This window comes from Procambarus clarkii, chromosome 14, assembly GCF_040958095.1.
Source record: "Procambarus clarkii isolate CNS0578487 chromosome 14, FALCON_Pclarkii_2.0, whole genome shotgun sequence".
In the NCBI taxonomy this organism is placed as follows: Eukaryota; Metazoa; Arthropoda; class Malacostraca; order Decapoda; family Cambaridae; genus Procambarus; species Procambarus clarkii.
In genome coordinates this window covers 37,799,909-37,813,911 of record NC_091163.1, presented here as the reverse complement: position 1 = coordinate 37,813,911, position 14,003 = coordinate 37,799,909, and the positions used below count along the sequence as shown (strand labels likewise).

Here is a 14,003-nt window from a genome sequence, read left to right as displayed (position 1 = left end):
AATATCAAATTTAGGTGATGTAAATATCACATCACCTCCTTCTGTCCGGTCGTGATGGTCGAGTGGATTAAGGTGTCCTGTACGCACCAATTGCGTTGCTCCTGGCAGTATGGGTTCGAGTCACTTCTGGGGTGTGAGTTTGCATATAGTCCTGGGGGACCATTCAGGCTTGTTCGCATATATATATATATATATATATATATATATATATATATATATATAATATATATATATATATATATATATATATATATATATATATATATATATATATATATATATATATATATATATATGTATATATATATATATATATATATATAATATATATATATATATATATATATATATATATATATATATATATATATATATATATATATATATATATATATATATATATATATATATATGTATATATGTCGTACCTAGTAGCCAGAACTCACTTCTCAGCCTACTATTCAAGGCCCGATTTGCCTAATAAGCCAAGTTTTCCTGAATTAATATATTTACTATAATTTTTTTCTTATGAAATGATAAAGCAATCCTTTTCTCTATGTATGAGGTCAATTTTTTTTTATTGGAGTTAAAATTAACGTAGATATATGACCGAACCTAACCAACCCTACCTAACCTAACCTAACCTATATTTATAGGTAAGGTTAGGTTAGGTAGCCAAAAAAAGCTAGGTTAGGTTAGGTTAGGTAGGTTAGGTAGACGAAAAAACATTAATTCATGAAAACTTGGCTTATTAGGCAAATCGGGCCTTGAATAGTAGGCTGAGAAGTGCGTTCTGGCTATTAGGTACGACATATATATATATATATATATATATATATATATATGTCGTACCTAGTAGCCAGAACGCACTTCTCAGCCTACTATGCAAGGCCCGATTTGCCTAATAAGCCAAGTTTTCCAGAATTAATATATTTTCTCAATTTTTTTTCTTATGAAATGATAAAGCTACCCATTTCATTATGTATGAGGTCAATTTTTTTTTATTGGAGTTAAAATTAACGTAGATATATGACCGAACCTAACCAACCCTACCTAACCTAACCTAACCTATCTTTATAGGTTAGGTTAGGTTAGGTAGCAGAAAAAGTTAGGTTAGGTTAGGTTAGGTAGTCGAAAAACAATTAATTCATGAAAACTTGGCTTATTAGGCAAATCGGGCCTTGCATAGTAGGTTGAGAAGTGCGTTCTGGCTACTAGGTACGACATATATATATATATATATATATATATATATATATATATATATATATATATATATATATATATATGTCGTACCTAGTAGCCAGAACTCACTTCTCAGCCTACTATTCAAGGCCCGATTTGCCTAATAAGCCAAGTTTTCCTGAATTAATATATTTACTATAATTTTTTTCTTATGAAATGATAAAGCAACCCTTTTCTCTATGTATGAGGTCAATTTTTTTTTATTGGAGTTAAAATTAACGTAGATATATGACCGAACCTAACCAACCCTACCTAACCTAACCTAACCTATCTTTATAGGTTAGGTTTGGTTAGGAAGCCGAAAAAGTTAGGTTAGGTTAGGTTAGGTAGGTTAGGTAGTCGAAAAACAATTAATTCATGAAAACTTGGCTTATTAGGCAAATTGGGCCTTGCATAGTAGGCTGAGAAGTGCGTTCTGGCTACTAGGTACGACATATATATATATATATATATATATATATATATATATATATATATATATGTCGTACCTAGTAGCCAGAACTCACTTTTCAGCCTATTATTCAAGGCCCGATTTGCCTAATAAGCCAAGTTTTCCTGAATTAATATATTTACTATAATTTTTTTCTTATGAAATGATAAAGCAACCCTTTTCTCTATGTATGAGGTCAATTTTTTTTTATTGGAGTTAAAATTAACGTAGATATATGACCGAACCTAACCAACCCTACCTAACCTAACCTAACCTATATTTATAGGTAAGGTTAGGTTAGGTAGCCAAAAAAAGCTAGGTTTGGTTAGGTTAGGTAGGTTAGGTAGACGAAAAAACATTAATTCATGAAAACTTGGCTTATTAGGCAAATCGGGCCTTGAATAGTAGGCTGAGAAGTGCGTTCTGGCTACTAGGTACGACATATATATATATATATATATATATATATATATATATATATGTCGTACCTAGTAGCCAGAACTCACTTCTCAGCCTACTATTCAAGGCCCGATTTGCCTAATAAGCCAAGTTTCCCTGAATTAATATATTTACTATAATTTTTTTCTTATGAAATGATAAAGCTACCCATTTCATTATGTATGAGGTAAATTTTTTTTTATTGGAGTTAAAATTAACGTAGATATATGACAGAACCTAACCAACCCTACCTAACCTAACCTAACCTATATTTATAAGTAAGGTTAGGTTAGGTAGCCAAAAAAAGCTAGGTTAGGTTAGGTTAGGTAGGTTAGGTAGACGAAAAAACATTAATTCATGAAAACTTGGCTTATTAGGCAAATCGGGCCTTGAATAGTAGGCTGAGAAGTGCGTTCTGGCTATTAGGTACGACATATATATATATATATATATATATATATATATATATATATATATATATATATATATATATATATATATATATATATATATAATCCATAGCATTGGATTCGTTGCAAGAGGTGACATTCAAGAGACATTTGCGGCAGTCTTTTTTTCCTTGTAAATAATAAAAATGCATTACCATATTATATACTGTACCTATATATTATTACTCTACTAAAAAATACTGTGTTACAGTTGTTATTTATCTTATTGTTGGAGTTATGTCCATCTTGAATTCTCATGGCGTTGTGAATGCTGTACAGTATATACGTACTGTACTGTATTATGCTGTTAGCACTGTATTGATAAGTAGTTCTGCTGTATGTTGAGTATTACAATACAGTTTATGAAAACTATTTTACACTAACATTTCTGTACTGCATTCTTAATTTTAACACTATGTAGTTAAATTTAACACTTATTCTAACTGTACACTCCACACACGATGTTCTTAGATGTTTGCATTAGCTTTGCTGGTGCTTGCTGCTGCTTGCTGCTGCTGTGTTTGCTTCAGCTGCTTTTGAGCTGGTGCTGGCTGTTGTTGTACCGGTGCTGGGTACGGCTGTGCTCCTGCTGGGTATGGCTGTGACGGCTGTGCTCGTGCTGGGTATGGCTGTGACGGCTGTGCTCGTGCTGGGTATGGCTGTGACGGCTGTGCTCGTGCTGGGTACGGCTGTGCTCGTGCTGGGTATGGCTGTGACGGCTGTGCTCATGCTGGGTATGGCTGTGACGGCTGTGCTCGTGCTGGGTATGGCTGTGACGGCTGTGCTCGTGCTGGGTACGGCTGTGCTCGTGCTGGGTACGGCTGTGCTTGTGCTGGGTACGGCTGTGCTCGTGCTGGTTGATTTTCTGCTACTAGTTCTTGCAAAATATTGCTTCATGTTTGGCATTAATAAGGCACTATTAGTAAGCCCCTGAGACATTTTGTTGTATAACAATACAGCTGTAGTCAAAAAATGGCAAATTTCTTGATTATTCTTCCACTGGCAGATAAATACATCAATCACAGACAAAGCTGAGGGCACTGGGTGCCTACTGTACGGACACAGACTAGGTCTATACACCCTACAGTAGGCTGGCATTTACAATTTACCTGATGATCATTTCTGTGAGGGAAATGATCATCAAGACAAATGGGGGCGGGGGAGGAGGGGGGGGTTAGGACCTTCAACAAGCTGCCAACTTCCTGTCCTCATTGAGGCCACTAGTGTTAGTGGCTCTCGGGTAAACTCAGGTACATCAAAACATGATAAGGGTCCAGGACATACCAAACTGTCATCACTTTTATTTTCCTATCAAATCATGTCATGACATATTACGGGTCCAGGACGAACCGAAATGTCAACGCATTCAATGTCTTTTCCAATGTGAAGGTTGGGTTATTTATTAAATTTATTATTAAAAATTGTAGGCAAGAGACATTAGTACTCACAATTGAGACCATTCTGAGAGGGCTGCGGTATTGCCCATGATTCCTCCAAGTTGTCGGTAGAAGCACACTTGAAGACGGACCACGATGAATTGGAACTTACCCAACACACTATGAATCAACAAAATATTAATGTACTGTAATTTTGTGTAAACAAACTCAGTGAAAAGTGTATAAAAATTTATAAATGAAGTTTTGAAAATGGATTGATTATACACATCTTTAATACAGAACAGCTAAGAAAAACTAATTATTTAATAATTACAATATGTTGCAATGTTAAATATAATTCAACAAAATATAGCAGTATAAAAAACCAATGTTGAGTGTAATGAAACGCCATTTTCCGAGTGAGCTCCGGAGGCTCCCTGGAGTTATCTGGCTAATATGCGATACATTAGACCAGGGCTTCAGTGAATGGAGTTTTGCCTACCAGGGACCACAAGCCAGAACCTGGCCCCCTCAGAGAGGTGCAGAGAGCAATGGCCCTAAAAAACCTCCCTGTGGTTGGGGGTTTACCTCATCTTCAATCGACTGGGGTTAGGCACCCAGAAAGGTCGACGTAACAAAACAGACCAAACAAGGTAAGAAAAATGTAAACGAAAAGTGAACAGAGGTAGAACTCCCTCGATTGACAAGAAACAAGTAAACAAGCAAACATATCACACCACGCCATCGCATCACTTGTGCACACAGTTCCCCCCCTCCCTTTCGGACCCTCCCCGCTGGCTACACAGAAACCCCAGTTCAGAGGCTAAGCATCAAAACAATGCAAAAACCACCGAATGGAGAGAGAGAGGGAGGGAGGGAGCCTCCAGGGCTCACCCAGAAAATTGCATTTAATTACATCCAATGCTGGTTTTCTTTTCTGTGGGGAGCCCCCTTCGTCTCCCTGGAACTACATAACCAAAGATAAGGAAAAGAGGGCCATACCTGGGAGGCGGCGCCACACTCTCCTTAACTCGAAGATGAGACAACTGGCTGCAAATTGCGACCCAAAGCCACACACACTGACGCCTAGGACCAGGAATGTCGACCAATGAATGGGCGGCCAGGACCCTGTTCGACCCCCAAAATCCCTACGCCCGAAGAGCAGTCCGGGCGTAGGGATTTCAAGGCACCTGAGCCTTGAAACAAGGAACGAGGGAACTGGATCCACATAAAGTGAATCCCCGGCCACACAAGCCGAGGCATGCAGGCAACGGCTAAGAGCTTCACCCGGGCACAACACATGATGCACTCCCGGCCTGACCATCGAAGCATCAATGACCTGAGGTCCTTTCCGGAAAGCAGCTGTTTCTTTTATCTCCAGAAAAGAAGGTCAAAGCTGCAACCAAACAAACTGACTACCAGGACCAAAGGAGCAGAAACCCCTGCACCAGAGGAGTGCATGAAACTCACCAACCTGACCCCCAGAGGCCTATGCCAACAGAAATAGAGCCTTGGAAAAAACCAGCGTTGAATGTAATGAAACGCCATTTTCTGGGTGAGCCCCGGAGGCTCCCTGGAGCTTATCGGGCTAATGTATGTTATATTAGACTGGGACATTAGCTAAGGAGTTCAGACCTACCAGGGACCAGCGCCAGAACCTGGCCCCTTCAGAGAGGTTTCAGGGAGCAATGGCCCTGGAAAAACCCCTTGTGGTTGGAGTTTTCCTTATCTGCCATCGACCGGGGTTAGGCACCCAGAAAGGTAGGCATAACAAAACAAACCCCACATGGTAAAAAACTAAAACAAAAAACCGAACAGAGAGGTAGAAACTCCCTACAATCCCAAGGAAACAAGCAAACATCACACTTTACTGCCGCGCCGATCGTCCGCGCAACCCTCCCTGCCCCAAGAGGGGGAGGGGGGAGCCCCGGACCTCACCACGCCGGCTGCCTAGCATCAGTTCGGAAGCTAAGCTTCAACCAACGTGAAAAAAACGCCGACTGGTAGGAGAGAGGGTTGCCAGGAAGCCTCCGGGGCTCACCCAGAAAATGGCGTTTCATTACATTCAAAATTGATTTTCTGCGGGGAGCCCCTATGGCTCCCTAGAGCTTCATACCCAAAGAGAAGGAAAAGAAAGGGCTGACCCGGGACGCGGCCGCCACAAACTCCGCAACGCGATGCCGAGACAACAGGCTGCAACCTGCGACCCAAGGCAACAAGAAAGCACAGGAGCAGACATGCGCATAATGAACGAGCGGCCAGGAACCTGTGCGACCCTCAAATCCTTGCGCCCGAAATGAGCCCTAGACGTCACCAACACAGCAGCGAAAGCTGCAAATGTCCGAACAGAACGGGCGCAAGGATAGACTGCAGGCTGGATGACATAAAATCTCTGCGGATGACCTGGGAGACCCGAGCCCTGAAACAGGGAACGAGGGGAACCGGATCAACCCAAAGCGCATCCCAAGACACGATACACAGGTAACGGCAAAAAAGCACAACCGGACAACAAAGGATGCACCCCCGGCCGAACCAATCAAGCATCAATAACCCAAGAACCCCTCCGGAAAACAGCCATCTCGACCGCCGCCAGGACGGAGAAAGGCTGCAAACGTGCAAATACATTGTCTTTCGTTCTATGTTATGATTTGACTGCATTTTGTATGTGGTTTCTGTTTTTATATTTTCATTTTTTCTGTAGTGCATGAGCTGGAACTTATCTTCGTTAAACACCATACTATTTTTTGTAGCCCAGAGAAAGACCTGATTTACACCAGATTGGAGGTTTGCCATGTCCTCTATGTTGTCTACTCTCATAACATTACTCTCATAATCCTTGTGTCATCTGCAAAGGATGAGACAGTACTATAGATTGTGTTCTTGTTTATGTCCGATATGAGGGTGAGAAAAAGTACTGGAGCAAGCACAGTACCCTGGGGGACTGAGCTCTTCACGGTTGATGGACTGGATTTTAATTTGTTGACTATTCCACATTGGGTTCTGTTAGTCAGGAAATTGTAGATCCATCTGCCTATTTTTCCGTTAATTCCTTTTGAACGTATTTTATGTGCAATAACACCATGGTCACATTTGTCGAAGGCTTTAGCGTAATCTGTGTGAATTACATCAGTGTTTTGTTTGTCTTCCATGGCATCTAGTGCCATGTCATAGTGGTTCAGTAACTGGACCACGGGTGTTGGTACCCTCAATGCGGGGCTTGTTGTTACATGGTTAGGGGTTTTTCCTATCCCCCCTTCCTGTACGATTTTGACATGAGTGCGACTCCTCCCCGGGTTCAGTTCAGGGTTCCTTTGGGTTCTTCAGTTCCCTCCTTCTAGAGGTTTTCGGCTTCCCGCATCACACCAAAGGTGGTGCTGGAGGCCCTTGTGGCTTAGATCCTGCAAGACCCAGATTACGCCTCGATAATGGATCCTTCTTCTTTCGAGTTTGGCCATTCGTTTCCTTACTGGGTGCGTTATAAAGTGCCGAAGACTTTCTGCCTGGCTGCCTTTTCTTTTCATTGAGAGTGTGGCATTCGTTATGTTGGACCCACGGTAGTTCAGGTTTACCTAGGTGGCGAGTAAACAAGCAAGCACACATTGAGCACCTCAATGCGTGCTTGTTCGCCCCCCGTACTTCCTCGTGATATTGGCCAGGTGCAGCTTCACATGCAGGTTCCCTCCCTTTCGGCGTCCCTGGTGGCAGAGGAGTTGGACCCCTGTGGGCATTTGGCTTTGGTCTTGTGCTTCGTTTCCCTGCTGGAGCTGTCTTCGGACTGGCTCGGGGAGGATGTGGAGAAGCTGGGATCCAAGCCGGTGTCCAGTGTGTTTGTTTCGAAAGCTCGGGCATCAGCTGCCTCTTTGAAGTTGTTTGCGCCAATTCTGAAGGAAGCGTTGTCTCTGTACTTTGCTTCTCGCCTAGCGTGCCGACAGGCGGTGCTTATCCACTTTTTAGAATCAGCTTGGGCCCTTTTCTTGGGATGAAAATCTTATAGATTTTCATTCCCTTTTTGTCCATTGCTGTTTGCAGTCTGCGATGGTGCATTTTCTGCAGGCAGTTTTGTCTAGTTGCCGGCCTATGTCAGAATTGTTGGTTCTCCAGGGAAGCCGTGGTGGTCCTGCTCGGAAAGGTCGTACCAGGTCTTGGGGTTCCTTCAGTTGTCGTATGCCAGTAGTACTAGATTCGGGACTGGCCCCTCGTGTGGAGCCATCGGCATCTGGTCGGTGCAGTGATTGCTCTGAGTGTCGGTCGGGCTCTCATAGGGGTCGTCGGCTCTTTCGCAGTTCTCCACGTTGACAGGGTAATAAGGGAAAGGCTCACGCTGTTTGGTCTCAACTGGTCTCACGATTCATGGGTATTTCGGGTTGTTTCCTCCGGCCAGCGGTGGCATTGGGTCGATCTTCCTCCTTCGGGGAGACCAGGGCTGGCAGGGCAGGCCTCTTCCCCGGCACTCTGTCAGAACATCCTAGAGTGGGTTCGCTTGGGCGTGATCGAAATGACAGATGGGTTTTCTGCCTGTTTTCAATTCTGAAATGGGACTGTGCAGATCTGTGATTCATACTGGTCCCATCTGAACCCTTGGGTCTTTTGTCCATCCTTTCGGATGACCACTCTGTCTTAGGTCCGGCTGCTTTTGGCGCCGGGTCCCTGGATGGTGTCTCTGTACCTCCGAGATGCGTATTGGCATGTCCCGATTCATCCAGGGTTCAGGGACTGGCTCGGTTTTGTTGTGAGGCAATAGGCTTACTGCTTCCGTTGCCTTCCTTTTGGTATGAATCTGGCACCTCGAGTGTTCACACGCCTTACCCAGGTCATGGTGACCCGTTTGCGTCTGTGAGGGGTTCAGGTTCTGGCTTACCTTGACGATTGGCTGGTGTGGGCTCCCAGCTCGCCGGTTTAGGGTTCTTTGTGAACTGGAGGAAGTCCCATTTGCTTCCCTCTTGGGTTTAGACTTGGCTGGGTCTTGTGTAGGACTCTCAGACCACTTCCTTGTCTCTCTCGCCTGCGGCATTCTTGCACTCAGGAGGGAGTGACAAAGCTTTTTGGCAAAGCTCAGCAAAGGCTGAGCTTTGTTCAAAAGGCCACCAAAATGTTGAAGAAAAATAGTCACTACAAAATTGCCATGTAATTTGAAAACATAATTGGCAAGAGATGAAGCAAATTTAAGAGAATAGTATATATTCTACAACTCACCTGAATTGTTGCGATGATTGAAGTCAAAAGAAATGGCATGATGTGAACTGAAATGTGAATTTCCTGGCAGAGCTGTGCCGTTCAGGAAGAGGTGTGCCAGTCCTGAGTTGCTTGTATATAGAAGAGATGCTGGTTGGCCAGGAGGATCTAAAGCATATTAAAAGAAAATTTTTGCAACTATATTAATAAATAATATACAATGAAGCAACTATATTAATATCTAATATACGGGTGCTTGTTCCAAAGTCATATCTTAACTAAATTAATACAGTATATTCTTTTTGTTCACATGTTTATGTATTCTAAAAGTGAGCAACTATGTATTAAGAGAAGGAATATATTATGTCAGGGATAAGGCAAATGGTTGGATCAGGAGTAAGGAAGGCATGGTCGAGGCTGGAGGATGAAATTGTATAACCAATTCCTAATGAGGAGGCACATGACCAGATCTGGAAACAAGAGAAGCAAATAGGTAAATATGGGATAGTTCTTTGAGTCCGACACACACACACACACATGGAGGAGGATGGTGTCCGTCACACACACACACACAGGTGTGTGACTACAAAACAGGGACAGGGACTGGAAAGCTTGTGAAATGGTACATAAAAACAAAGCAACAAGATCAGTAGTGGAAGGGGGAGTAAAGAGCAAAGGAAAAGGGAACATGTTCCTGAAAATTGTATATACCAACATAGATGGAGTGAGGTCAAAAACTTTGGAGTTGCAAGATATAATCCAGCTTAGGGTCCCAGATATTGTTGCATTATCAGAAACGAAACTTGAAGGAAATATAAAAAATGAAGTCATATTCCCAAGAGGCTACTCAGTTTGGAGACGTGACAGGAAAACTAGGAAGGGAGGAGGAGTGGCTGTATTGGTGAAAAAACACCTGAAGGTAAAAGAGTTAATATTTGAAAACCCTCGAGATATTGACATAATGGCATTGCAGGTCTGGAATCAGGATGATAAGCTGATAATTGTAAATACCTACAGCCCACCAGCAAGCAACACGTGGACAAAGGAAGAACTGGATGACAAACGAGAGGGCCTCATAATGGTCATGAGAGATATTATTGTACAAGCAGATAAAGATAAATCACGACTGTTGATACTGAGGGACTTCAACTTTAGAGCAATAGACTGGGAGGCCTATGAAGCAAGAACGAAGGACTTTTGGACATGCAGATTTGTGAACCTCATTCTGGAGACATTCTTGTATCAACACGTAAAGCAAGCCACAAGAATGAGGGAAGGAGATGTACCGTCAGTACTGGATCTAGTATTCACCAGGAAAGAAGAAGAGATTTTTGACATCCAGTACCTTCCTCCCATGGGAAAGAGTGATCCCGTCCTGTTAGACATTAAATATGCTTTAAGATATCATCTAGAAGAAAATGGGGACATTGAAACAGTTGATAAACTCGATTTAAGGAGAGGCAACTATGGCGAACTTCGAAATTTTTTTAATGAGTGTAATTGGACAGAATTGTTGCTAGGCAGGGAAGTAAATGAAATGTATGCCAAATTTTTAAAACTATACGAGGAAGGCACACAAACATTCATACCAAAACAGAGATGCAGGGCCAGAAAACAGGATTGGTTCGACATAAATTGTGAGAGGGCAAGAGACCAAAAGACACAAAAATGGAATCAGTATAGGAAGAGGCCAAACCCCCAAACATACCAGCGATACAAAGATGCGAGAAACAACTATACAGCAGTAAGGAGAGAGGCAGAAAGAAATTTTGAAAAAGGGATAGCAGATAAATGTAAAACAGAACCGGGCCTATTCTACAAATTCATAAACAACAAATTGCAGGTAAAGGATAATATCCAGAGGTTGAAAATGGGAAACAGATTCATGGAAAATGAAAAGGAAATGTGTGAAACATTAAATGAAAAGCTCCAAAGTGTGTTTGTACAAAATGAAATCTTCAGAGAACCAGACACAATAAGAATTCCAGAGAACAACATAGAGCGGATAGAGGTGTCTAGAGATGAAGTGGAAAATATGCTAAAGGAGCTCGGGAAGAACAAAGCAGCTGGCCCAGATGGCGTTTCACCATGGGTTCTGAGAGAATGTGCATCTGAGCTCAGCATTCCACTTCACCTGATCTTTCAGGCATCCCTGTGTACAGGAATCGTAGCAGACGTGTGGAAACAGGCTAACATAGTTCCAATCTACAAAAGTGGCAGCAGGGAAGACCCCCTCAATTATAGACCTGTATCATTGACAAGTGTAATAGTGAAAGTATTGGAAAAGCTAATCAAAACTAAATGGGTAGAACACCTGGAGAGAAATGATATAATATCAGACAGACAGTATGGTTTTCGATCTGGAAGATCCTGTGTATCGAATTTACTCAGTTTCTATGATCGAGCCACAGAGATATTACAGGAAAGAGATGGTTGGGTTGACTGCATCTATCTGGACCTAAAAAAGGCTTTCGACAGAGTTCCACATAAGAGGTTGTTCTGGAAACTGGAAAATATTGGAGGGGTGACAGGTAAGCTTCTATCATGGATGAAAAATTTTCTGACTGATAGAAAAATGAGGGCAGTAATCAGAGGCAATGTATCGGAATGGAGAAATGTCACAAGTGGAGTACCACAGGGTTCAGTTCTTGCACCAGTGATGTTTATTGTCTACATAAATGATCTACCAGTTGGTATACAGAATTATATGAACATGTTTGCTGATGATGCTAAGATAATAGGAAGGATAAGAAATTTAGATGATTGTCATGCTCTTCAAGAAGACCTGGACAAAATAAGTATATGGAGCACCACCTGGCAAATGGAATTTAATGTTAATAAATGTCATGTTATGGAATGTGGAATAGGAGAACATAGACCCCATACAACCTATATATTATGTGAGAAATCTTTAAAGAATTCTGATAAAGAAAGAGATCTAGGGGTGGTTCTAGATAGAAAACTATCACCTGAGGACCACATAAAGAATATTGTGCAAGGAGCCTATGCGATGCTTTCTAACTTCAGAATTGCATTTAAATACATGGATGGCGATATACTAAAGAAATTGTTCATGACTTTTGTTAGGCCAAAGCTAGAATATGCAGTTGTTGTGTGGTGCCCATATCTTAAGAAGCACATCAACAAACTGGAAAAGGTGCAAAGACATGCTACGAAGTGGCTCCCAGAACTGAAGGGCAAGAGCTACGAGGAGAGGTTGGAAGCATTGAACATGCCAAAACTAGAAGACAGAAGAAAAAGAGGTGATATGATCACTACATACAAAATAGTAACAGGGATTGATAAAATCGACAGGGAGGATTTCCTGAGACCTGGCACTTCAAGAACAAGAGGTCATAGATTTAAACTAGCTAAACACAGATGCCGAAGAAATATAAGAAAATTCACATTCGCAAATAGAGTGGTAGACGGTTGGAACAAGTTAAGTGAGAAGGTGGTGGAGGCCAAGACCGTCAGTAGTTTCAAAGCGTTATATGACAAAGAGTGCTGGGAAGACGGGACACCACGAGCGTAGCTCTCATCCTGTAACTACACTTAGGTAATTACTTAGGTAATTACACACACATGGCATAGTGTGTGTCCTTCACACACGAAGAAGAGTAATGAAATGAATTCTTTGACGATAATATACTGTAATGCACTTACCGTTTATTGCTCTGCAGGTAGACTTTCCTACCAAGTCGTAGCCTTCTGAGCAGCTACAGGTATAGTTATTCACCAGGTTAGTGCATGACTGGTCACACGAGCCCTCCACCTCACATTCATTGGAGTCTGCAAATAAGAAATATTGAAAGGATACAACTAATCACTTCAAAGCATTGCCTATGTTAATGTGTAGATTTGTACCATGCTTCCTTTGTAAAAACTTTGTTCAAAGCTGGATGTAGAGCAAAAACTTATATTATATCAAATACTGAACAATGCTGTAAGGTGTCCCTAACAAGGATACTAATCAACACTTCAAGGTATCCCAACCAAGAATACTAAATGCTGCACGGTATCCATACCAAGAATACTAAATGCTGCACGGTATCCCTACCAAGGATACTAAATGCTGCACGGTATCCCTACCAAGGATACTAAATGCTGCAAGGTATCCCTACCAAGAATAGTAAATGCTGCAAGGTATCCCTACCAAGAATACTAAATGCTGCAAGGTATCCATACCAAGAATACTAAATGCTGCAAGGTATCCCTACCAAGAATAGTAAATGCTGCAAGGTATCCCTACCAAGAATACTAAATGCTGCAAGGTATCCATACCAAGAATAGTAAATGCTGCAAGGTATCCCTACCAAGAATACTAAATGCTGCAAGGTATCCATACCAAGAATAGTAAATGCTGCAAGGTATCCATACCAAGAATAGTAAATGCTGCAAGGTATCCCTACCAAGAATACTAAATGCTGCAAGGTATCCCTACCAAGAATAGTAAATGCTGCACGGTATCCCTACCAAGAATACTAAATGCTGCAAGGTATCCCTACCAAGGATACTAAATGCTGCACGGTATCCCTACCAAGAATAGTAAATGCTGCAAGGTATCCCTACCAAGAATACTAAATGCTGCAAGGTATCCCTACCAAGGATACTAAATGCTGCAAGGTATCCCTACCAAGAATACTAAATGCTGCAAGGTATCCCTACCAAGGATACTAAATGCTGCAAGGTATCCCTACCAAGAATACTAAATGCTGCAAGGTATCCCTACCAAGGATACTAAATGCTGCAAGGTATCCCTACCAAGAATACTAAATGCTGCAAGGTATCCCTACCAAGGATACTAAATGCTGCAAGGTATCCATACCAAGGCTTCTAGACAATAATGCAAGGTATATCTACTAAGGATACTAAACAACTGCAAGGTATCCA

At 41.8% G+C, this 14,003-nt stretch overlaps 1 protein-coding gene across 1 annotated transcript in view; it reads right to left on the bottom strand.

The window, feature by feature from the left end:
* The window catches only part of LRP1 (LDL receptor protein 1), a 704,914-nt gene that overhangs the window by 471,088 nt on the left and 219,823 nt on the right, over positions 1–14,003 (bottom strand). Inside the window, exons 6-8 of the mRNA XM_069324493.1 lie at positions 12,777–12,902; positions 9,132–9,278; positions 4,011–4,118 (exon numbers count right to left, since the gene is read on the bottom strand). Coding sequence (XP_069180594.1) covers positions 4,011–4,118; positions 9,132–9,278; positions 12,777–12,902 — 381 coding nt within the window. The remainder of the gene's footprint in view (positions 1–4,010; positions 4,119–9,131; positions 9,279–12,776; positions 12,903–14,003) is intronic.